General features: G+C 36.3%; 2 protein-coding genes across 12 annotated transcripts; both read right to left on the reverse strand.

Annotated features, from left to right (window-relative positions):
- Positions 1–294: 294 nt before the first annotated feature.
- Positions 295–14,167, reverse strand: LOC121805929 (phospholipid-transporting ATPase 2-like). Of its 7 annotated transcripts, none has more exons than XM_042205977.1 (26): positions 13,990–14,167; positions 13,785–13,798; positions 13,198–13,435; positions 12,626–12,839; positions 11,883–11,999; positions 10,967–11,059; positions 10,718–10,892; positions 9,696–9,862; positions 9,258–9,362; positions 8,931–9,028; positions 8,699–8,841; positions 8,068–8,164; positions 7,862–7,971; positions 7,191–7,355; positions 6,560–6,714; positions 6,352–6,432; positions 6,089–6,209; positions 5,001–5,107; positions 4,089–4,220; positions 2,883–3,036; positions 2,635–2,752; positions 2,366–2,539; positions 2,169–2,220; positions 1,510–1,637; positions 1,071–1,221; positions 295–789 (listed from the first exon to the last, which is right to left on the reverse strand). In XM_042205977.1, exons 3-26 carry the CDS (start codon positions 13,320–13,322, stop codon positions 457–459), a joined length of 3,315 nt encoding a protein of 1,104 aa, XP_042061911.1. In that variant the 5' UTR covers positions 13,323–13,435; positions 13,785–13,798; positions 13,990–14,167; the 3' UTR covers positions 295–456. The 7 variants fall into 7 exon arrangements, 6 of the variants coding, with proteins under 6 accessions (XP_042061911.1, XP_042061907.1, XP_042061908.1 ...); XM_042205973.1 differs by having other exon boundaries at positions 13,703–13,798; XM_042205974.1 differs by having other exon boundaries at positions 13,198–13,446; positions 13,703–13,798.
- A 1,607-nt stretch (positions 14,168–15,774) lies between these two features.
- On the reverse strand, positions 15,775–18,023 carry LOC121805932 (F-box/LRR-repeat protein 14-like). Of its 5 annotated transcripts, none has more exons than XM_042205984.1 (4): positions 17,857–18,023; positions 17,690–17,747; positions 17,509–17,579; positions 15,775–17,398 (listed from the first exon to the last, which is right to left on the reverse strand). In XM_042205984.1, the coding sequence occupies exon 4, from the start codon at positions 17,359–17,361 to the stop codon at positions 15,955–15,957; it is 1,407 nt and encodes a 468-aa protein (XP_042061918.1). In that variant the 5' UTR covers positions 17,362–17,398; positions 17,509–17,579; positions 17,690–17,747; positions 17,857–18,023; the 3' UTR covers positions 15,775–15,954. The 5 variants fall into 5 exon arrangements, with proteins under 5 accessions (XP_042061918.1, XP_042061917.1, XP_042061919.1 ...); XM_042205983.1 differs by having other exon boundaries at positions 17,480–17,579; XM_042205985.1 differs by lacking the exon at positions 17,690–17,747.
- Between the last annotated feature and the right edge of the window lie 8,028 nt (positions 18,024–26,051).

Here is a 26,051-nt window from a genome sequence, read left to right on the forward strand (position 1 = left end):
AAACATGGAAAACGACAATTACTTCTTTTTATACCTACGCTCATATTTTCAATCTATTAGTTGGAGTACAATGAACTTACCAACGAACTATATCTTGGGTCTAGCAATAGACTTTAAAAATAACAATTTTAAGTTTTAAACAAGAAATTTGGCAATGAATTTGAAACTTTGTTGTTAGTTTAAAGATAGAGGTTTTCCAAGAAAAAATGTAGATAGACATTATCGAGAATAATGTCCTCTATAGTAGACATTAGTGGAATCTCATCTACCATATTACATCCATATATGCTCTAGTTTTAAATTTAGAGAAATATATTTAAATAACTAAATATACAATTCATAATGATCTCTAAGCTGTATCCAAAAAGGTGAGCCATGAAATTTCAAAAAAATATGGACTAAAATAATTGAGTAATGCGCCTCCTAAGTCTAACTAACATGGTATATGTCTCAGCCTCAGTTATCCTTTCTTGTATAAGTAGAGGCGAGTGGGGACTGTGACTGGAAATAATCGAATCTCTGTGCGGGTCCGATAGAGCGTCTTGTGGCGCTAGGAGATTCTGACAAGAGAGGTTCATATACAGAAGTGCGGTTCTTTGGTTGTGTTATAGAGAGAGGAGCAAGATCTTTGTCCAAGGGGGATCTTGACTGAGGCTCTATGATTCCCAACGAAAGGATCGGCCCTCCCAAACGCTCTGCCTGCTGGAGTATGTTGATTTTGCTCGACCTATATGTGTATCTCAAGTACTTCAGTGCCAGAACAGGCCCCATTCCTGTTGCTACAATAAGCTGACATAGCAATTCGGCTTTTGGTTAGCACATACGCCAAGTAAACTAATAGTAGTGCAAATCAAGTTCATCTTCTGAGGTTGCATGCATACTGAAAGTAGCGTTGAGCGAGAGACAGAATGTTGGGGCAATCGGACAAAATGATATAATTGATTATCATATAAGCATGCCATAATGTTTCGTATGTGAAATAGTGTTCAGACAAGTATGTCATTGTGGTCTATATATATATATATAGTAAAGAACTTTAAAGGGACAAAAAAAAGGAAAAAATGACTCACAATCATTGTAACCCAGTAAGACGGCTGCTTGCACAAACGAAACATTATTGTGTACATTCCTGATGCTGGGATGGCGCTAACAATCCAGTTGATGACATAAAAACCAAGAAGATTGCCCCATATTGCCAGGTGTTGCAAAATCGTAAAAGAACTGTAAACACCAAAGGAAAGTTGTGTCAATCAAACTCAAATAAAGCAGTGTCAGTAAGCATGATGGTAGTATACAAACTATACACCTATAGTAATCAACGGCCGATTCAACTACTATTTGCTTAACCAACTTAACGTTGGAAATAATAAATTCAACAAACTTGAAGTGCATTTTCCAAAACCTTTAAAGAGGGGGTAAGGGGTGGGGGTAATAGTGAGGTCAGCCAAGAATGTAGATTTTTTTTTCACATGCTTACTATCAGCAAAGTTTTGGTATTAAGCTACTCACTTGGTCTCCAATGCAACGACAAATGCCTGCAACCAAATGCATCCAGACAGTGCAACCATTGCTACCTCCTCCATCTCACTTTTCTCAAAAGCATAGGAATGAATGGTGATGACGAAAACAACAATTGCCTAGAGAATCAGAGTAGTATCAAGTACCTTATTAAGGAAAAATGAAACTTCCACATACTAATATATAGGTCAGAAAACAGATATGGGTTGTGGACTAAAAATACTCAACATTTGCTCTGAGGCATATAGCTAGAATAAGGTGTCACTTATAGTTGCAAGTGTTATGCATGGTACAGCCAAAACTATAGGTCTCACATTTCTATCTAAGCTTCATGCAAAAAAAGCCCTAGTTCTTTTTGAAACATTATAGTCATCACCGCTTGAACGTCCCCTAGGGAACTCTGTCTTGGAGTATTTAATCCCCAAATTGTATACACAAATTAATTTATTTTGCAGAGCATGATTGAGTAACCATTTTATCCACTTTTTTTATCTCCTCTATGTATATGTGTGTACGAATGTGTTCTTTTTGTTTGAAATAAACACTCTGTATATCAGAAGATAAGTCCTCCATTCACTTGCAAACTTGTCAAAGTATGTTGTATACGAGAAAGAGAAGAGGAAAAAGGCATCAAATTCAAAGACACTCACATGGAAAAGAGACCGCCCGAACCATCCAGCAAATGTGCTTGGGTTAAGAAGTCTGATTCAATTTTAGTTAAGTCAGTCAAAGTAGAAGAAACAAGTAACAAAAGAACAGAAATTCATGAATGGTTATTTACTGCAAGTGCAATCTCTTGGAAACAAGTGAAATAGCTTTTAAGTTTTAAGAGAGTACGGAATTGAACCTTCCTGCTTGGCAATAAAATAGTATCTGGGGATGTTGCATTACAGTTCTTTCACTAAGATCTTTGTCGAGAACACTGACCAGAACCGGAACACTCGTGTAAAACACATTATAAGCCATCAAGCTGACCGAGTTGAATAGACTGGTTCCAGAGACACCTGAAATGAAAGAGGAACTGGAAGATTGTACTGTTAGCACACAAGGAAATCATATACTCCATTGCTCCTCAAGTGAATGTATGTGAGCAAGTTAGCAAGTTAAAGAACATACAAGATCTGGATAAAACATATCAACAACGACTTATAGAAGGAATATTGGGAAAGAAATGCTGTGCGGTTGTATGAATAGCGTCCATGCACAAGTATCAGTCTTTTCAAAAATCTGAATTCTGCAAGTGAAGAATATAGTGACGTAACAAATTTTAGTAAGAATATATTACCGTGAGTCCACTAAAACAAATTTCTGAAGTATTACTTGAACGCAAGTATGGAAACCTAAAACGTTAACAAATAGCTTACTTCCGATGCTATAATCAGCTGCCCTGGCTGCCTGCAGTCCTTCTCTTCCACTAATGCCAACCCCTATGTCAGCTTGTTGGATCATCCTCACATCGTTTCCACCATCCCCAATGGCCAGAGTTCTGTAATCACATAACTTCAGAAGTTCTACCAGCTGAAAAAAATAAAATGAAAGTTTCAGTCATATCTTGCTAAAAAACGACAGTAAACAAGAGTAATAATGGTGAAAGGGTTATTCCAGTTAGAAAGAAAACTAATTTCAAAGAAAATGTTTGTACAGCTTTTCGGAACATATACAGGGAAATTTCTCCCCGTGTGAACTGAATACCAATCTGTAAAATTGATTTTTGTATGATCTGCAATTGTCATAAAAAGTACTCCCTCCGTTCCATAGTAGTGGAGTCATTTTGCCATTTTGGTACGTTCCATAGTAGTGGAGTCATTTCCTTTTTTAATAAAAACCAACACATTTCTTCTCACTCTTTCTCTTACTTTATTCTCTCTTCATCTCTCTACCTTTTTCATTTTCTACTATTCTTCCTTTACTTAACTCACTTAATACAATTTTTCTTAAATCGCGTGCCGAAAAGAAACGCCTCCACTACCGCGGAACGGAGGGAGTAGTAATGTAGTATATAAAAACCATTTACATGAAATAAGTATAGTAATAATATATAAAAAGCACTAATAAAAAAGAAATTCATTAATATATGTAAATGTATACACAAAGAAGCATGGTTAATAAGTTCTATTGGGGAAAGTGTTATTATTACCACCCCCTGTAGACATAATATTCTATTTTCTCTTTTGGGGTTCACAAATGGACGCAAAAACATCACATTTTTTGTATAGTCACGAAGGATAAGTGGCATGACGAGATGACAGACGTCAATGTTTGCAATATGTAGCAAAAGCATATAGTCCTTTCTATAAATTTTTCAAACTACATTGTTGGACAGATTTTTCATGCCCTAAACATAAATTTGGGTAAGTATGGCAATTCCAGAATATTAGTTGCAGCTTGGATTGGAGATATATACTTTTCCATGGTAATTAAAAAATTCCATGTCATAAAAAATCTACAAAATCATTAAAGCTTGAAAAATGTGACAATCTTTTTTAAATATCACTAAATATACTTGGTGTATGCATATAGTTGATTGTAATATTATCCACCAGAAAGTAGCTAGAAGAGAAGTCACATACCTGAGCCTTCTGGGATGGAGTAACACGACAGCAAATAGCTGTTCGTGACAAAATCGCAAGTTCTGTGAATGCTTTGCGGTAATGCTTGAGGGCAATTTCAAGAGCCCAGCCATCAACAACAAAAGCTACATCCTGCTTCAACAAAATATCTCTCATAACATCTCTATTCCAGACACAAATGTAACAAAAGTGCAGATAGGGGCCCTTTGCTCCCCACATGTCTTTTGTTAAGAGAACTCCAAGGAATCATTACTGGGTACAATTTTGGTAACAATTGTACCCAGTAATCAGTCACACATATCTTTTACAGAATCACAGCTATCAGTACTTACTGGAGATGATAGAATTAGGCGTACTCTAAGTTTTAATTTTACCACTTTGATGATATAGTGGAATAAACCAATTATATTTCATTTGGTACCAGGACAAACTAAGTTTCTAAGGTGCGACATCTCTCAAATTCCCTCCTTATGGCTCATAGAAAATAAACTCAAAAAGGGACCAGAAGTGCAAATAAGAAGGAAATCTTTAGGATGCTTTTCCAGAAATTATAAGATTTTCAGCCAGGGCCATAGAAAAGCTTATAATAACAGTTGCCACCAGTCCTTTTTATCATGCCAGGATTCCAGGATCAGATTTGCTAGCACTAAAACAGTCGCAGGCTCTTAACAAAAACATATGATAGATGAGAGAAGAAAGAACACAATCATATAAACTAATATAAGGCATTAAATAATGTTAAGCTAAAAAACCTACTGGTACATGTTCTAGAAAAGACAAATGCAATACAATTTGCACATAAAAAAATATTTGTACATGCAATATGATTAACTCACTCAAAATTAGAAGCACAAAACTAAGTTGGCAATAGTTACAGTTAATCTAGTTTCAGAAAAAATGGAAAAATCATACCTTGGGTTCAGACTCTGTGATTCTCGTAGTTAGCAAAACTCGCTCCAAGCTCCTACATACTTCATCCTCAGTTTTCCCATCAATAATCAGAAGCTGGCCTTTAGGCTCTGTTAATGATGCACACAGTAATTTGAAATATGAAAATTTAGTAGCAGAAACAAAAAAAAAGCTATATAGTTAGAGAAATGTCAGGTGGAGAAGGTCCAGCCTCATGCTGAGACAAAAAAAAAGAATCATTAAGAGTCAAGATAGTACTACTTATACACAAGCTTGGATATGAAGTATAAGAGTCAGAAGGTCTGTGGAACAACAGATGCTAGTTAAGAGACTAAAGTTGAAGAGCCATTTGGTGCTAGTTAATAACAAGCAAATGCAGTTTAGTCCACTGCAGAGTTGTTTTTTCTTATCTTCCTGTCATATAACTGATTCCTTCAAGTCTAATAGCAAACATATATGACCTATCAGGCAAGGTTAATTTTTCTTAATACAATCACAAAGTGTTTTTTATGCACACTACCCAAAAGAAAAAAATAATAGTATGAAAAAGAAGAAAGATTCCCAGCATGATTTGCTAAATTCACACCATCACAAAAACATGGTGTGCATTTCAGGAGAAAAACTAATTTTTTATAACCTAGCTGAAATCTTTTGTCTCGAAATCTAGAGTAAATAAGTATGTGGTAAAAATAGTGAAGAAAGAAATGTGTTTGTTATGGCCACTCTGTAAATACTAAAAAAAAGAGTTACTGATAGTACTATTTATGCAAAATGAATTTTGTGTCAGTTTGAAAATCAAGATAATATTTATGAGTTTGCTTGAGTTATCATTGCATATATGAACAATAGCTAGAATGAAACAATGGCAAATTGGAGAAATAGAAATTTTAGATAGCTGATAGATCTCAAGTAACATTAATGCTTATAGAACCCAATTTTAACAATTTCCGCAATAATCTTTAAGAATACCCCTTCTATTTTATCCGAACTTCATTGAATTGTCTTTGCATAAGTGCAAAATATATCTGTTGAATGTTTCGTGATAAACCATTACCACAGCAGAAATATGTGAAGATATGAAAAAGGATAACCTGGGGACACAAAATTGCAGGAAAGAGCAATTTGTATAGCTGTGTTCATCTTGTCCCCAGTCAACATCCAAAAATTTATTCCAGCTTTCCTAAGAGTTTCAATTGTCTCTGGAACACCCTCCTGCATTGTTACCAAAGTAGAAGTACAGGTAAAACATTTTGTTCAACAGATTACATATGTTTGTGACCAATGGAAATATATGTATATGAATATATTATATTATCATCAAACTGCAAGGTGTTTCATGAGCAGACATTGTCACCTGTAGACGATCCTCTATGGCAGCTACACCAAGGATCTCAAGATCATGCTCTAATCTTTGGCAGACTTCAGCTACTCTCCACTGAAAAATAGAGTAAGTAGTGTAAATATAAATTCTATGGAATTCAAACAGAAAATTGACCCAATGCAGATTGTTGGAAATCAAGAGCAAATAGAAGTAAGAAAACTAAAGCAGTATCTAGATTTACCTCTCTATCAACTAGAGTACTATTAGCCTCTTTAAACATAGAGGCCCATTCCTGATATTCTCCCTCATCTAATTTGCGCCAAGCAAGGCACAATGTTCTCAGACCCATTTGAGCATACTGTTCTACAGCTTCAGCAAAAGTTCTAACCTGTTGCCCTGACACAATCTATCTGTTAGATATTACAAAAAATTCCATCCTACTGAAACAAAGATAATTTAAATATGGACAACACCCACAGCTAATATTTTCTCAGGATAAAAACAAGAAGCTGGAGGATACAGATCAAATGCATACATGCCAAGAAGCTTATAGACCAATATAAGAGAGAAACAAAAATCAAATCAAATGACTTTGAGACTCACATGAAGGATAACAGTTTAGAAGAGATAATTTATGCATTTTGCTTTTTAATTTAGCGTGAATCAATCATAGAGAGCAAGGAACAAAATTATATGACGCACGCAACCTATTTCACAAGCCAAACTGGCTTTCCTAGCTGAACTATATTCTAACCATAATTTCAGAACTAGAAAGGGCTGAAATTTATAGATCAATTGACACAAAGTTTCCTACAAAATTACTATAGCCAATCGAACAACAATAGTACCCATGGAAATAAAAATGAGATTACCAGTATAGGTAAGAGGAAGAATAGTTTCATCCGCTCCTTTTGACAAGAGAAAGATTTCTCCACTTTGGCAGTCCCTAACCACCACTGACATTCTTTTCCTGTCAGATGTGAACTCCAGAGTGTCTAGCACTTCATATCGCAATGGAGATGCATTGAATTTGATATCTGCAGTCAGGAAAGTTTATAAGAATCTCATGCACAAATTAAGTTATCAATCTTTAACTGTCCCAATAATCCTTTACAAATTGTACATTGGAAGGGAAATGAGGCCTCTTTCCTGACCTCAAACTTATCTAGTTCACAACGACTAAACTAATACTCCCTCCGTCCCCAAAGAGTATGAACTCTTTCATTTTTAGTCCGTCCCTGATAAGTATGAACTTTCTAATTTTGGAAACTCCTTTCTCTTTAATGAGGTGGGACCCATTCTCTACTAACAATACTTTTAAAACTTTTTCTTTCTATCTCTCTCTTACTTTACCAATTGTGCATTAAAACTCGAGCCGAACCAAATGTCCATACTCTTTGGGGACGGAGGGAGTACATGATACATAAACTTAATATATATGTGCACATGTGTGTCTACATGTTTGCTGCAGATAATCTTGGAGGCTAGGCAGGAGGGCTCCAAGCCCATCACCCATCCATACCCTGATAACATCTACACTTACCAAGAATATTCCCATTTTTATTCTCAAAAATCATGCGCAAACGGGAAGCAGCACATACAAGGGCTTCTTCATCTTGGGATAGTGCCTTGTATGAAATTGTTCCACTTTTGCTGTACAGAGTCACAGAAACAAAATTCGGTCAGAGATCACTAGAGGAGAAAATAATTATTCACGGCCAGATTTAACATATAAGTTGATATGGTTACCTTCGTACAGGAATTACAGTATTGCATATGGCCATAACTTTGAGAAATTTAATGACATCAGCAGACCCAGTGGATACATCATTAAGCAGCTGGGCATCTGTATATGCCAGAATCTAGGTATAAATGTAAGCTACATTATGAATAATACTAGATATACACCAGGCATCAGCCAATTAATATTTTTGCTTTAGCTGACACTATGCCATCACGAATCTTTCCTACACTTTTTTGTTATGGAAACTAATCCTATTGTCAGGTACTAAATCTGAATGCACTTTATGATGACATCTCAAGACTCATCCATCTATTTTAGTATCGTATTCGCATTTCCTAATCCAAGATACTGTTTTCCAGATGAAGCAGTAGCAGACAGAAACCTAGGTCCACTAACTAATCAAGAAAAGCCTCAAACTAAAAAATATTCTGTCTGCCGCAGCTATAAATGTGGGTGACAAGGTTTCAGTTGCAAGACTAGATGAAGAATCTAAACTTCAATGCAATAGGAAGTCCTTTCTTAAGCAAACTGGTTTTTTAAGTCAATGTACTCCAAAGCATGCAAGTATAACCTCATAGATCACCACACTCTCAGTCAGAGCTATGATTAATGCATGAGGAGAATTAAAAGACTTACCTGTCAAGGCATCCCCACTCTCATTCCCATAGAATCTCCCACTTATGCAGCATCTTTTAAAGATCATTTTATTTTCAGTAAGAGTTCCTGTCTTATCTGTCAATATATATTCAACTTGTCCCAAGTCCTCACTGATTGCTGTGCTGTCAACAATTAAAAAAAACAGTAAGTACATCCTAATTGCACATATATTTAGGCAACAGTAATTACAAGTGCATTCTCAGTTTCTTACTTAGTTGCATTCGACCGAATCCCTGTTTCTGGATCAACCATCTGGTCATCCCAATCTATAAATTTGGCATACAAGCTTTTAACTAGATCTAAGGACACCTGCAACAAAGACCATTTGACAGTCCTCATATTGTTATATAGACATGCAACAACACATGTTGGAATTCGCATAATAAAATACATTTATTCTTTCAAGTTTCTTTTAAGCATAAATATACAAGCATAGCTTTACACATAAGCATCAATAACGAAGAAGTGCAACTGCACGACATCAGAACCCCAATCGAAAGACATGAAAATAAGATAACTAAAAAACTCAAAAGCTTACCTTTATGGATATAGGAATCATGATGGAGCAAAGTAGTTCAAATCGAAGGGGGATGACCAGAAGCTCATACCAAGGACCTTCTTTTGGATATCGAACATACCATAGCTACAAAAGATGCATCAAGATGTTTACATCAGATGCTAAAAAGAACCAAGGCATATCAAAGGTGCGGCATGTTAGCAATGTATATAACAGATTTAAGCACCCTAAACATATTAGTTACATAGATTAACAAATATGATCATTATCTTTCATCTAAACAAGTCCTTGAACAAAAAGTCACCTACAAATATAAGTTCTATAATTATTTGCTTCCAGCTTTCTACAAAGACATTCTTCTAGGATTCCCATTAAAGTTCACATTCTCTTGCGTGTTGATCTAATAACTTAAGAGCAGGAGCAAGAGCGAAATTTAACAAGCTATTTAAAGAGATATACCTTCCTCCCTTCTGTGTCCTTCCAAACATTCCCAGCTATGCCTAGAACAATGACGACAACTATCTGGAAAACGAATATTGCTCCAGTCAATTTGTCAATCATGGCATCTACAGCTGTAAGCTTTGGTTCAGGTATACCCCTACACATGCCCAGCTTGGTTTGATTGCCTGAAATTAGAAATAGATGGAGACTTACGCCAGAAATTACTTTGATCTCTGACTAACAAAGAAGGTAAGTAATACAGCTTGAAGAAATAAAATGTACAGCCAAAAACTTAAGAACTTTGACATTGGAACATATAATACTAGAGAAAGTTTAGGTATGTGACCAGATAAGAACAATGAAAACCAAGCAGAGGTGAATTGTACATCTAACAAATGTTTCTTTAGTTAGAACTTAGAAGTATGCAGAAGCCGCTTTCTTCCCATTGACAGAGATGTCGAAATCTTATGTACAGTGGACCAATAGCATGTCACAGTCGCCTTTTAAACTATGGGGCCAGCCAATGCCACTAAACCCAAGGAACCAACTATATTTGCATGTATATTCTAGATTTATAATTGTTTATCTTTAACATTTGATATACTTGATAAGATTTAAAAACAAAGAAAGACAAGTTAGACCCAAAATATAACTCAAGTAACAAAAAATTGCATAAAATTGCTTCCCGAATCATAAAACAATTTTGCAGTATGTCCTTATAAACATGTTTGTCTCATAATAAAGAGGAAGACTCTAAAAGATGGATGAAAACCTCGCAATGGCTACACTAACGAATCTTTACCTATACCGCATATGCCCCTGATCATCTCCACACATACATGGTAGAAATCCTCTACTTTCATTAAAGCACTAACCAGTAGCTACTTTAACTATGCTTTATCAGTTCCAATGATGCCACCAGAAAGAAGACCTTTTCTACTATTTGTCATCAATAGAGAGAGGGTATGTCATTCAAGAAAATGAAACAAGTATAACAATCTTGGGTTTAGGTTTAGATGCCTGAAGGTATATAAACTTACCCGTGTATACAGCAACTCCACATGCCCATTCTGTGTTCCTTAAGTAGCATGATTGAAGAAGTGTGTTTTTAATTGTCAAGGGGAAAACATCATTATCAAGAAATGGAGGAAACAGTCGCATGTTGGCATCAAACCTCCTAATATCCTTATCTGGACTGGGACACTCAATCACACCCTGGAACGTGAACAAGAATTAAACGATGTGTATAATACAGTAAATTAATAATTCAAAATATACAAACATCTTGCCTTGATTTTGTGCAACAAATCAACATCTATTCCCATGCAAGCAGAAGGTATTGACCGTGTCTTTAGGTCAGTTTCTCCATCTAGTGCTGCTGTCTAGAAGACAAACACATCATTATTATCAACACGTCAGGTGAACATACACTTTCGGGTAGATTCTCCCCCCAAAGCATAGAAGCAGATAGTGCTAATTTGATTGCCATGGTCAATTAACAAGGACGCCACACACACATGTAATTTTGGGGGAAAACCAAGATAGATTCAGTTTTTAGATTCAGAGCTAAAACACCCCAAGGCATCTATCCTTTTAGATTCAGTTTTTAGCTGCAGAAAAACCATTTGATAAACTAATCAATATAGAGATTCTTTCAAATAGATCTCATTCGAACATGGCTAACAATATGGCATCTATTTTTGACTTGTATATTTGTGATATTGAAAATCCGAGGCAAAAGACCACTCGACTTAACATTACTTATATAGATTAGTCGCAGACCCCACTTCCACACTTTTGCTCATATAAATACCTACCACAGTGAATAGTTTAATTTCTTTATAAAGTTAATCATCGCTGTTAGTAGTCACTGCATCAGATGGTTCCAGTATACCATAGTGTTGCAATACCCAGAACCATATGGTTCCAGTATAACTGCATCAGATAGATATGATTGCGTTTTGTGCGAGTTCAACAACAACCCTATGGGACAGATTAAATTCTGGAAAAGATCATATGTTCAGTGAAATGTTTGTATTGGAATACTAAAATATACAGAGCTAACCAAATAGTTAGTATGAGCCTTAGAGTGTGTGTTTTTCTGTCCCCGGAGTGATGAACATCAGCATTTATTATAAATAGGACAATAAAGCCAAACGTCTCTAAACAAATGAACCTAAATAGAGAGGGGGGTAGAAAATTTACCTCCACATAGCAAAACCCTTGTGGATCAGCTGTGCCAAGTAACACAAGATCACAAGGAACTTCATCATTTTCACGGAGCCATACTATGTTCCCGATACAAATATCTTGGGCTTGAATCTAAGGAACAAAAATAAAATTGGCCCAAATATGAGAAGGCCGAAGGGATAAGACAATCATATAGGTTGAGAAATCAAGAAGCATTTCTATAAAAAGACAATTTACTGCAGCAGTGACTTCTAAAAAAACATGTAATTTATGTTCGTGAAGACCTCTTGGACACATGACATGAATTGGTTGCAAGCAGTTTCTATAAGTAATTACATAATAACATTTTTATGCCAACATGTCCAAGTGACTAGTAAATGGAGTATAATGCAAGACCACCACCACCACCACCACCACCCCCCCCCCCCCCACCCCCCAAAATGTTCATTAGCGCCCTTTTATGTATATGCATAATGTTGAACTGGTAATATCCCTATACGGAAATACATTACTGACACTTCTAGTGAGAGATAAGTACACGATAGCCAACAAAAAACACTGCAATATTGAGAGTGTGAACCCCCACCACCAAAAAAAGTCCGGCCCATTAATTTCCCTTTTTTGATAATTATGGAGTGAAAAAGACTTTTACAGCTGAAACCATATTTCGGTGATCTGCTTAACTCATAACAGATGCTGGATGCAACTGTAAAATAAAATAGAAGAACACAAAAGCAAATCAGATGTAGTTTACGTACAAGCTTTCTGATACCCTGCCTCACAATCCAAACTTCTTTTTCATTTGCTTTCTTATCTAAGAGATATCTATTGTAATCATCCCATGCTTCTTTACTTGCTGAGACTGCAAATATGAATATAAGGGGACCCCAAGTACTTGCAGGATTGACAGGAGTGATGAGGGACCAAAGTTGAAGGCAGGCAATCAACAAAAAGTATTGATTCATAAAACGGCTGCAAATAAAAGATAGAGCTCACATTTAATAAAGAAGGGGGATGGAAGGATATAACATTTAATGCACATGCTGTCGATAGAGTTGATTGAAAATTGAAAGTGATTCGTTAGTCAAAACCATAAATCGCAGGTGAACAATGTTAAATTATATCCCCATGATCCAGTGAAACAAATGATGCAGTGAAAAAAAAAGAAGTATAGTTTGCAGCAGTGACAGAAATGCTACAAAACTAGCTAAGAATTATATGTGTTCATGTATAAAGAGGAGGGTTTGACTTCTCCACACTAAAGAGCAATATCAGATCAAACTTAACTAAGTGGTACACATGATTTTATAGAGGCGATGTAAATGCTAACCTGAATTGTTCCCATAGATTTTTGGGGAGAAAATTCCAGATGGTATACTTTCTATTTGATATACGATTGTCGCAGTAGATATCTTTTGCTAGATTTTCATCATTTATGTATACATATCGCTTCATGGTAACTCAATTGTATGTGTTAAAGTACCACCAGCTCACATCAATGCAAACATGAATCGCAAGGACACTCAGTGTGCAGCAATTTCCCTATGAATTTCAGAAACTTGTACACCCTGCAATATGCCTAAACTCTTATTAGTGTTAAAAGAACAGCGGAATAGTGCTAAATAAAAAGTTGAAAGGATGCAGATAAGTCTTCCTAAAGCTCATTAAATCATCATTATAGAGCTATAATCGAGCCAAGTCAGAGCTAGAGCAGTTACATGCACGCAACTTGGAAAATTCTTAATACTTGCAATTTGCTGAGCTAGACTCAAATTAAACGAATTCAAACAATCGCATTCACTAAAATAAAAGAAGAAATGAAAGACTAAATATACAAATGCTTGAGCAGGACCCGATCGTTTAACCAATACAAAAAAAGATACTCGATAAAATCAGGAGGATGAAATCTGAGATCACCGGGTGCTGGTGCCCTGCAATTATGAAGATTTGAGGGGAGTGAATGAAAGGGGATTAGCAACAGGAATAGTGAGTAGGAAAATTAGGCAGCATTCGTTGTTTCTACTCATTAAAAGCGGCGGGGAAGAGGGTGTACCGATGAAAGGGGATCATCGGTGGCCATATACATGTAAGATCAAGCAATTGACTGATATAGGGTTCTTACCTTTTCGGCAACTGTATTAAGAAAAGCAAAAAGCTATCTCAAGCTCTAATTGCTCTCCTCTATTCTGCTGTTGGAGAAATCAATTGCAGCAAATGAAGAAGAGGTTCATTCGTCTCAAAGAAGAGGAAGAAGACGATGATGACCCAGATGTTGAATATTTTAAATTACGAAAATATGGTCTTCATTAGGAAAATGTATGAAAATTGAAAATAGTGGAATAATATATGTGAACAAAAGAGTCAAGTAAGTTCGGTTCCAAAAAAAAAGATTAACTACGTGAAAAAAAAAATAAGTCTTGAATCTCTTGATGTTATGCCAATTGAAACCAAAAATTATGAAGTTTGGTTAAGTTTTGTTAATCTCAAACTTTTTAATTATATCTAGTTATATTATAATTTGAATAGTATTTTTTTCAATTATTTCATTATATTAGATTTAATAAAAAGTTACGTATGATGCGAAATTCAAAATATATTTATCCTATCTAGTATTGTGTTAATTTTATATTTATTAAGTACTACTACTTTTTAAACTAAAATTCATAGTAGTTTTTTTAGGTATGTATAAATATGCACAAAATAACCATATTTAAAAGTTACGGAGTTGACAAGAATCTGATCAACTTCCATGGATTTTCCAATGGATTTGACCTTTTCATAGCAATCTTATTTATTTTTTTTGACAATCTTTATTTTATTTTATAAGCATGTCAAAAGTATTAAGTATTACTCCTATTATATTATTATTAGGATCTCTAACCATTTACGCCAAACTCAAATTCATTTTTTGGTATATGCTAACACCAAACGTAATTTTACTCCAATCATTTACACCAAACTCAAACCCAAAAGAATATTTCATACCCATCTACTTTTTATATCTTTTCAGTTGCACCCACGTACTTATTTGAATTACACATTTATCCACAACATTATATCAAAAAATAAAATTAAATTGAATAATAAAATAATTTTTTTATTATATATTAAATATACTTTATATTAAAAAAATACATTAATTTAAAAATGAATATACACTTCATAAAATATAAACAATATAAATCAAAACATATTTAAAAACATCATAATTACAAAAAAACCATACCAATATACGGATATAAAATTGAAAAAATTCAAGACTCAAAATTTGTGTTTGTTCCCACAACTGATCAACTAGTGCAAGTCCAGAGGAGCATTTTATTTCTTTTTGCGTCATATCAAGTCAAATACTTTTGAAATCGAGCATCTTCATTTGTTATTGTATTTTTTTTTCCGTGTTTTAATTCACATAATTAAGTAATAATGGACTGATTTGCAATATATCATAAATTTATGCAGTAACACCATATTTGATGTAAATTCATAGAAAACATCAAAAATGAGTTTGAATTTAGTGTATGATTGGCCATGATTTTTACACCAAAAATGGGTTTTGGTGTATGATTGGAGTTGGTCTTGCATTTTATTTATCTTACTGTATTAATCACCGGCATACTTATTTTATTATGATAAATTGTGACTTTATCTTTCACTCAAAATCGCTATTTCGAGATTGCCAAACAATTTAAAAGGATTTAATTATTAGACCTGTTAGTTCCAGAAAATAATTTGAATCACTAATAAATGGAGTTGTCCAACTAAAAGAACTCAAAAAGTATGAAATTTATTGGGTTAAGTTTCAGTTTTAATAACTAGTACTGCATGCTTCAAAACTCAAAATAGATCGATGAAAATATTTAAAAAGGAGAATTTGGTGTGAGAGTTGTAAAAAAGGACACATGTTCGATTCCACACTGGAATTTTCCACTTTAACAATCATCCAAATTTGGAGTTCTCCCATACATTTTCAACAGCTTGCACGAAAAAACATATCTATGCAGATGGGAAAAATTAATAGATAGTAGTACAACATATCTAAAGCAGAATTGAAGAAGATGAAAAGAGAAAATTACGTTCTAAACTAGAACTAATACATCCACGAGAGATCCCGCTTAAAAGAAACCGAATCAGCAGCTCCTTCAACGCCCCTATGAGATATCTGGGGACAATCATCCACTGCCAAAACCTTCAACTTACCCGACCCCACGAGCGGCTTCAACCCGTCGTCGCTTACCCCGAGGCATTTGCTGAGCTTCAAGACTCGCAGCTGAGGAAACTGTGCTGCAAGCTCCAGCCCCTCATCTGTAATCTCTTGGCACCTTGTCAACTCCACCATTTCAAGATGCTCTGCACTACAAAGAGCTTGCATCCCCACATCATCAAACGAGTACACGTGATCCAGAGCAAGCTCCCTCATGGGACACGTGAGCACCACCGTGAGGATCCCCTGCAGAGAGAACGAGGAAATGGAGGGGAAGTCGCCATCGGAGAAAGATAGTCTCACGGACTCAAGGCGCGAGCAGTTCTGAGCCAATGCTTCCAGGCATTTGTCTGTTAGCCTTATGGAATTGGTCATCAGGAGAGGGAGTGAGAAATCCGATGGCACTCGGAGTGAGATGGACCGGAGGCTGCTCCCTGAGTTGCGAGCCAAACCTATAATGTCGGAATCTCTTACCCCGACACACATGTCTAAGTGAATCTTTTCCAAGTTCCGGCATTTCCCCAAGACGCAGGCAAGACCTCTCCCAGGGCTGATGATGCCGTTCACCAATGTAAGTTCGGTCATCTTATCACATGGAACCGACTGCTTCTGCCACTGATCCACTGCTAGCCTGTCATAAACTTTCATGTAACGATAATTCGCATCCACCTCAAATTGCAACCGTTTCAATCTTTGCCAAGTTTGCCCTAATCTAATGAGATCGCCTTCTCCAATTGCCCTGCAATTCTTGATGCAAAGATCTTCAAGCGTCTCAAGCTTGCCAAGATACTCCAGCCATTCCATTCTGGTGATATTGAGACAACGAATGAGGTGCAGCAATGCGAGCTTCTTACATCCCACTACCACTGATAATATCCCACATCCACTGATTCTCGGAGTGAAGATCAACTTCAAGGCAGAGAGATTAGAGCAGGCAGCCAAGTGAGTCAAACCAGCATCAGTGATAAAAGTGCAATAACTTAAGGTAAGATCAGTGAGACGAGGACAGCTAATGGAGAGATTATAAAGACCTCGATCATCCAACTGTTTCCCCAACTTGGACATCCAACCTGAGTAAGAGATTTCGACCTTTTCCAAATTCTGAAACCGGTTGCAGAGAGAAACCAATGCCTCATTGGCAGGACGCAGGCCACAGCCAACGCGTATAGACTTCCGTTGCACATTGTCTAATTTGTGGAGGCGCTTACATGTTAGAGATATAGCACTTTTATCCACCGTTGTGTTTAGCCTCTCCAATATGTCCCAAGCTACTAGGTCTGGCAAATCATCCATGGATACTGGATTTCTAGGGTATCATCACACCAGCAAGCTAACAATACATAGCGAAAATAAATAAATAAAAAGGAATAAATTCTCGGAGGAGAAACACAAAACTGATATTGATTCTTACGATTTTAAGCAACCATTCACTAAATCGACCTTTATAAATTTGTTGATAGAACTAGAATAATAGATCAAGCAGAATTCTTCCTTTGTGCATAAATCACATGCTGCAAACAGAAGATTCCTCAAATTAGAAAGCTAAAGCAAATAGAAATTCATGAATCAGACAGAAAACTCGCATCCTGTGAAAATGCATATGGAAGATGATGGCGATGACCAATATATGAGAGAGGAAGATTCTGGGAAACTGGAACTGAAACGGATTGCAACATCTCCTTCGAAACACATATTAGAAACAATAAGGATGAAATCAAGCATTCATCTGTGTAAATGACTATCATCAACAGATCAAATTAAACGAATAAATCAGGGTTGCCGACCTACCAAATAGTAGCGATAACAATCAATTGGAAATCAAAATGCTCCGCCGCAATAAATCAAAAACGAGAAGAAGAAAGAAGAAATGACAGGAGTAAATGCAGAGTAGAATTTAGCGCCAGATAAGGATCGCAAAAGAAAGAGAGAATAGGGCGAGAAACAGAGGCAACGCAAAATTAACTAAATTGGATAAATTTAAGTGGGTCCACTCAATAAATAGATTATGGAGTGTTGTACAGTATCTGTTTGGGTGAAAATGGTGCTAGATATTTTGGTGCCCGGAAAAAGGACGGAATAGTGCACCCCTCTGTTCCCTCGATTTCATAATTGAGTCATTTTTTTATTTTTGAAAGTTCCCTTTGAATCATTTCCATATATAGTACTTCCTTGTATCGAATAATTTATCTCACTTTGACCGGTCACGAATTTTTTAAAATGTAATAAAAAGTGAATTTAAAAGGTTAGTAGAATATGAGTCCTACTTTTATATATTAGTTTTGTAATAAAATGTGAGTAAAAATGAGTTAGTGGAATATGAGGTCTACTACCAAAAATGGTAAAAGTGAAATGGGACAAATTATCTGGGACGGAGGGAGTAACTTTTTTCTCTTTCTTACTTTACTCTCTCTTACTTTATTATCTCTACTTTATTCACTTTTTTACTTTATTCTCTCTACATTTTTCTCTTTCTTAATTTTTTATCTATTTATTTAACACACTCAACATTCCTTTCTTAAACTCAGTGCCGAAAAGTTTCGCCTCAACTATGAGGGAACGGAATGACTAGTTATTAGGATATAAATGTCACAACAAGGTAGTGATAAAATGCAAACTCATATATTGTACAAACTCCAAACTTTTTAACACAGTATCAACACAGTGTAAAATTTCAAAATTTTGATGTCAACACAATTTCAACACAACACATTTTTTGTTGCTATTATTTTATCATCTGTTGATATTTTCTAACGGTCCAGATCAAAGTTTGGAATTTGTACTATATCTAGAGTTTGCATTTGATCACATTCTTGTCTCGCTTTGGACTTTGTACTATATCTAGAGTTTGCATTTGATCACATTCTTGTCTCAGCATGCCTCATCTATTGTGACATTTACATTTGTATGCGCCACAATAGGTCGCACTGATAGTGAGTGCACCCGCATGCAAGTTTTGCCTTCTATAGTTCTATCTATATTCTGATGAAGCCATAATAAAAATATCAGTCATCCATTTTTAAATTCAATAGATGGGATTTGTGTTCTATTTAGTATATTGAAAGTGTAGTCTCACCCTACTCCAAAGTAAATATAGCTTAATTTGTTCTTTACAAGTGTAGTTATATACAATCAATAAATTAATGCAATTATTGGATTCGTATTGATATTACCACAATTGCAAGTAAAGTTTGCTCATAATTAAAGCACACTTATATTAAATTAAATTAAATTAAATCTTTTGTTTATTAAATATACTGGTAATTATGTGTGTAGAATACGAAAGGAAAGCGGCCCCATAATTCTAGTGTTACTTTATCCGTTCTGTTAAAAAAAAGTAATTTGTCCCTTAACCAGGATCATTGACTCATTATACAAATCACTAAATTGCAAATGATATGCTTTCAGTCTTTCAGATAATTAAAATAAATAAAGATGGAAATCACATAATTTTATATAATAAATACAAACAAAAAGACAATGTGGAGATTACATTAGTTTGGTGCTTTTGGTTTCGACGAATCGATTGAAACCGATCGTGAGTTAATTAAGATATCCTTTTGACCTGTAGAATATATTAAAGTTAAACAATACCTAAGAAAAAAAATTTACTGAGTTCTTCGTGTCGGATTTTAACATTAAACATATTGTGTTAAAAATAATTGTTCTTATAATGAAAATATTTATTTTAAAAATAACTGTTGTTTCGAATAAAACTAATTATGTTATGATGTTTGTTGGTTATTATGGGCTGTTATTTGGTGGACATTATTTGGGCTTTAGTTAATTAGGCCCAGGTGATATTTTTGGGGCTTATGCTTGCCCTAGCCCAATTACTGTGAAACCCTTTTATCTCTCCCTCTCTCCCTTGCGCCGTTTCATTCTAACTACTCTCTCTCTCTCTACACTCTCTGGCGATTTTAGCTTCTCTGAGTGATCCCTTCATCCTTGTGATGTTTTTCAGTGTTCTTCTCTAAGATCTTTCATGTTGTAGTAGTGTTTGATCTTTGGTGAGAAAAGTGTGGAAGGTAACCAGTTCGGTTTCCTGAGTTCTGAAATCTAGGGTTTCTTTGTGTGAGAGTTTCTGTGAGATTTCTTCGGTTGGAAGGGCAGATCTGGTGCGTGGGAGAGATCAGAGGCCGGTTTCTGGTTCGTGAGGTTGTTCACGGTTGAAACCTTTGGTGCTCCCTTGGATCTGTGTTCCTGTGAATAGATCTCTGTTATTGGCGGGTGTCTGAGCCAATTTCTTCGATCTATTGTTCATTACTTTCTGTCTCTCTTTTTTCCCTCTGTGTTTTGCACTTGATCCGTTTGGATCAGTTTACTTGTGGTTCTAACGAGTTTATCAAGTGTGCAGGTATATTGAAGCTAATCTTGGTGTTACTTAGTCCAAGACTTACTTCTGTAATAGCTATTGTGATTTTATCTGTAATAGCTGGTTTCTTGTATTAAAATCAGTCGCGTGGTTGATGGTTTGACTGAGCCATCTTGTAACAAGACCAAAGAGGTCTCGGTAATTAGTGAACCCGGAATTGTCTGATCCCTACAGTGGTATCAGAGCCACGGGGGGACGATTCCGGCACGCCGAGTCGCTATAAGGAGGTGGGCAAGTTGAACCCTCCCTCGAGTGGGGGTTTGCTCTGGTAAATTGGTTGTAACTCTCTTTGTTTGTTGATTTACTTTTTTTTAGAGCCACCCTAGGATTGGGCTTTTGCTGCTGGTAGTAAACCTTGGCAAGGTTTTAGGCTTATCTGTGTTGCTTTCTCTGTGTTTACCTGCTTCCGTGTTTGTTTGTTGTTTTTTCTGTCTCTCTGACCCCTTATCACCTGGCCACCAAGCACATATACTGCCTAAGTGACCCCCTGCGCCCTCCAAGAGTGAGTGCTTGCGATCTGGGATAGCCTCAGCCAGTGCTGCTCGTGACAGTCAGGGATTGGGGCTTGACCTGTGTGTTTAGTGTGTTTCTTTGTGTTCTTGAGAAAATTTTCTGTTCAGATAGCTGTTACTGCCCTTTGGGTACTTGTCTGTGTTCTTCTGTGCTCTTTTTTGTGAAAATTTGTGTTAGGTCCTTGCCTGCATGTCTCTGTCCTTTATTGTGTGCAAAGTTGTGTGTTCTTACCTTGCTCACTGTGTTCTTGCTGAACTTGTCTCAAAAATGTCACAACCTGTTGGATTGGTTCCCTTTAATGGGAAAAATGATTTTATGATTTGGAAACAAAAATTGAAGTGTATTTTGATTCAACAAAAGGTTTTCAAAGCTGTTGATGGTACTTTACCTACTGAGGTTTCTCCTGAAAAACAATCTGAAATGAATGAGTTGGCTAGAGCTACTATTATTCTCAATCTGTCTGATTCTGTGATAAGAAAAGTTGACCAAGTTGAATCTGCCTCTGAAATGTGGAAATTACTTGACACTCTTTACACAGAAACTTCTATGTCTTCCAGAATGTACTTGCTTGAAAAGTTATTTAAATTTAAGCTGGATTTGACTAAGGATATAGATGATAATGTGGATAGGTTTCATAAGCTAGTTCAAGATATTAAAAGGTCTGGGGATAAGACCATTGATGAATACACTAGTATTGCTCTAATGAATGCCATTCCTGATACTTATAGTGATGTAAAGGCTGCTATTAAGTATGGTAGAGACACAGCTCCTCTAGATTTGATTATAAGCTCTCTTAAATCTAAGGAACTTGAGTTAAGGGAAAGGGCTGGGGAAAAAACTGCTCCTAACAAAGTTTTCACTGTCAGGGGCAGACCTAATTCTAGAGGGGGTTCTGAGTCTAATGGGGGTTCAAATACTAGATCTAATTCTAAAAAGAAGTATAACAGGTCTAGGTCTAACAGTAGGGACCCTAAATCTTTCAGGAAATGTTATAATTGTGGAGAAACTGGACATTATAAAAAGGAATGTACCAAGCCTAAGAAGAATAAGCCTCCTCACCATAATAATAACAGTTCTCAGATTGAAAACATTGCCAGTATGGTTAAGTATGAAACAACTGACAATGAATCTGTGTTTATGGTGCATGATTTGTTGAATATCAATGTTTCCCCTATGTGTCCTTACACTTCAAATGACTGGTTATGTGATTCTGGTTGTACTTTTCATGTAAGTCCCTTCAAGGAGGTGTTTTCTGACATGAAGCCTGTCTCTAGCACTTATGTGTCAATGGCTAATGACAAGAAATGTGAAATTCTTGGTATTGGCACAGTGTGTTTAAAATTTAGTAATGGCTATGTGCTTAATTTGAAGGGTGTTAGATATGTTCCAGATCTGTGTTATAACTTGATGTCATGTAATGCTCTTGAAAGTTCTGGTCTGAGTGGGAAGTGGGGGGAAGGCTGTATGAAAATCTGTAAAGGTTCTATGTGTTTATTTAAAGCTCAAAAAAGGTGTGGTTTGTATGTCTGCAATGCTGTGCCTCTTACTTGTGATAAAGCATCTGCTAATGTTGTAAAGTCTGACAAAATTTTGCTTTGGCATAATAGGCTAGGACACATGAGTGAGAAGGGTATGAATATTCTGAAAAAACATGACATTCTATCTGATTCTGATGCATGTGGTGAATTACCTTTCTGTGATACTTGTGTGCTTGGTAAACAACATAGAGTGACCTTTCCTACACCTGTTCCTACTAATGTGAGTAAGAATGTGCTTGAATATCTGCATATGGATGTTTGGGGACCTGCTCCTGTGTCATCTCACTCTGGTTCTGTCTATTTCCTTTCTGTTATTGATGATTTCTCAAGAAAAGTGTAGTGTTTTCTGATAAAACATAAGTATGATGTGTTTCAAAAGTTTAGTACTTGGAAAACCTTGATTGAAAACCAAACTGGAAAGAAAATTAAAGGAATCAAAACTGACAATGGTCTTGAATTTTGCAATCAACAAATGGATTACTTATGTGCTGAGCATGGTATTAAAAGGCATAAAACTGTCCCATATTCTCCTCAACAAAATGAAGTTGCTGAGAGAATGAATAGGACTTTACTTGAAAAAGTTAGATGCATGCTTTCAAAATCTGGTTTATCAAAGAAGTTTTGGGGTGAAGCTTTATTGACTGCTACTTATCTGATAAATAGATCTCCCTCTGTTCCTTTATTGGGGCAGTGCCCTGAATGTGTTTTTACTGGAAAATCCTTGAATCTTTCTCACCTAAGGGTGTTTGGCTGCTCTGCTTTTGTGCATACTAAAACTGACAAGCTTGAACCTAGGTCTAAGAAGTGTGTTTTCTTGGGTTATCCTGAGGGTGTTAAAGGATATAGGATCTGGCTTAGAGATGAGCCTGGTTTTAAAGTCATAATCAGCAGGGATGTAATCTTTAATGAAAATGAATTCCCATGTCTGAGAATGACTGATAGCTCAGCTCTAGAGAAAGTGGACAGTGACCCTCCTAGTGAGGTGAAGTCCACAACTATACCCACTGTTGTGGAGCATCTAATGGATGCTTCAAGTGAGGTGGAGCTACCATTTTGGAACTCTATACCAGTTTCTACTCCTAGTGATACACCCCTTGAGGGAAATTTACCTGATAATGATGTTAATAATGTGGCTTTACCTCATGATGATATGCATGCTAGTCCTAATAGGGGGGATGCTGCTGTGCCTGCTCAGAACTTGTTGAACAGTCATTCTGGAGTCCAAAATGCTATTGATGCCTCTACTTTGAACAATTATGTGCTAGCTAGGGATAGATCCAGAATGTGAATAAACCTGTTAGGTATATAGGATTGATTGCTCTAATAAACTTGGCTTTCAATGTACATGAATCTGATGGGGATGAGCCTCAAACTTATAAGCAGGCTACAAAGTCTAAGTTTTGGGATAAGTGGCATCATGCAATGATTGAAGAAATGAATTCTCTGAAATTTAATATGACCTGGATCCTTGTACCTCTGCCTCTTGGTGCCTCTGTTGTTGACTGTAGATGGTTGTATAAGCTAAAAAATGAGGTGGAGGGGCTGAGGTATAAGGCCAGATTGGTGGCTAAAGGTTTTACTCAACAAGAGGGGGTAGATTACACTGAAATATTTGCTCCTGTTGTTAAATTTACCACTGTGAGGTTAATGCTTTCATTGTGTGCTCACTTTGATTGGGAATTAAAGCAAATGGATGTTAAAACTGCCTTCTTGCATGATGATCTTGACAAACCCATATTCATGAGACAGCCTGAAGGTTTTGTAGATCCAAAGTTTCCTAATCATGTTTGTTTGCTGAAAAAGGCCCTATATGGTTTAAAACAGTCTCCTAGACAGTGGAACATTAAGTTTAATACTTGTATGCATAATTTGGGCTTTGTGAGGAGTACTTTTGATGCTTGCTTGTATGTGAAGAACCTTAGTACTGTTCCTGTTTTTCTGTTGTTGTATGTAGATGACATGCTAATAATGGGTCCTTGTTTGAAAATCATAAGTGTTGTGCAAGCTGCTTTGAGCAAGAATTTTGACATGAAAGACTTAGGGGATGCTCAGAAAATTCTGGGAATTAATATTTTCAGGGATAGAAAGAATTATACTCTTGTTTTGCATCAAGAATCCTATGTGTACAAAATTCTGAAAAAATTTAACATGTATGATGCTAAGCCTGCTTCAGTGCCCTTAGCTGCTCATTTTGTGTTAAGTAAAGACCTTTGTCCTCGAACTGATCTTGAAATCAATTCCATGAAGAAAGTTCCCTATGCTAATGCTATTGGATCTGTTATGTACTTAATGGTCAGTACTAGACCTGATATTGCTTATGATATTTCATGCTTGAGTAGATATATGTCTAATCCTGGTCATGTGCATTGGGAAGCTTTGAAATGGTTGTTGAGATACCTGAAGCATACTGCAAAGTATGGTTTATGCTATTCTAAGTGTGAAGAAGGTGTTAAACTTACTGGATATGTTGATTCTAACTATGCTAATGACAGGGATAAGAGGAAGTCCACCACTTCCTATTTTTTACTGTGTGTAGGTCCTGCATTAGTTGGAAGTCACAATTGCAACACATTGTTGCCTTGTCTACCACTGAGTCTGAGTACATTGCTATCACTGAAGCTATGAAAGAAGCTGTGTGGTTAAAGGGAGTACTTTCTGAACTTAACTTTGTGAAAACTCCTCCTGTGGTATTCTCTGACTCCCAATCTGCTATTCAACTGTGCAAGAATCCTGTTTTCCATGATAGAACTAAACATATTGATGTAAGATTTCATTACATTAGGGATATTGTAGAAAAAGGTGAAGTTTTTCTTTCTAAAGTTCACACAGATAAGAACCCAGCTGACATGGGTACTAAATGCTTACCTCTTGAAAAACTAATTTTCTGCATTAAGTTTTTGCATTTTGATGTTGGTTAAGTGCATGTCCCGGGGTAAAAAGACCCCAATCACTTAGTCTATGTGGTAAGGGTGACTAGTGATTGTAGGCACTACGTCCTATAGGCTAATGGGTGTCAGCCCCTCTGGAGTCTATTAGGCAGACCTGGTGGTTTTCCCTATGCTTGTGAACTTTGTTCTTTGGTGCTGTGGGAACCACCTTGTAGGCTGTGATGAATTTAAGCCTTAGCCAATAGTGAGATTGGTTTCCTTGAATGATGTCCAAGGTGGAGCATGTTGGTTATTATGGGCTGTTATTTGGTGGACATCATTTTGGCTTTAGTTAATTAGGCCCAGGTGATATTTTTTGGGCTTATGCTTGCCTTAGCCCAATTACTGTGAAACCCTTTTTCTCTCCCTCTCTCCCTTGCGCCATTTCATTCTAACTACTCTCTCTCTCTACACTCTCTGGCGATTTTAGCTTCTCTGAGTGATCCCTTCATCCTTGTGATTTTTTCAGTGTTCTTCTCTAAGATCTTTCATGTTGTAGTAGTGTTTGATCTTTGGTGAGAAAAGTGTGGAAGGTAACCAGTTCGGTTTCCTGAGTTCTGAAATCTAGGGTTTCTTTGTGTGAGAGTTTCTGTGAGATTTCTTCGGTTGGAAGGGCAGATCTGGTGCGTGGGA

The sequence above is a fragment of the Salvia splendens genome, chromosome 5 (genome assembly GCF_004379255.2).
Source record: "Salvia splendens isolate huo1 chromosome 5, SspV2, whole genome shotgun sequence".
In the NCBI taxonomy this organism is placed as follows: Eukaryota; Viridiplantae; Streptophyta; class Magnoliopsida; order Lamiales; family Lamiaceae; genus Salvia; species Salvia splendens.

What these genes read in the sequence shown, in the direction of transcription:
- LOC121805929 (XM_042205975.1), bottom strand. Translation starts at nt 13,322, where the DNA reads ATGAAGCGATATGTATACATAAATGATGAAAATCTAGCAAAAGATATC. An exon ending in AGGACACAGAAGGGAGGAAG is followed by an intron (nt 9,363 to 9,695) that starts GTATATCTCTTT and finishes CATCTTTTGTAG; the next exon opens with CTATGGTATGTTCGATATCC. An exon ending in GTACTCTAGTTGATAGAGAG is followed by an intron (nt 6,433 to 6,559) that starts GTAAATCTAGAT and finishes TCTATTTTTCAG; the next exon opens with TGGAGAGTAGCTGAAGTCTG.
- LOC121805932 (XM_042205985.1), bottom strand. Translation starts at nt 17,361, where the DNA reads ATGGATGATTTGCCAGACCTAGTAGCTTGGGACATATTGGAGAGGCTA.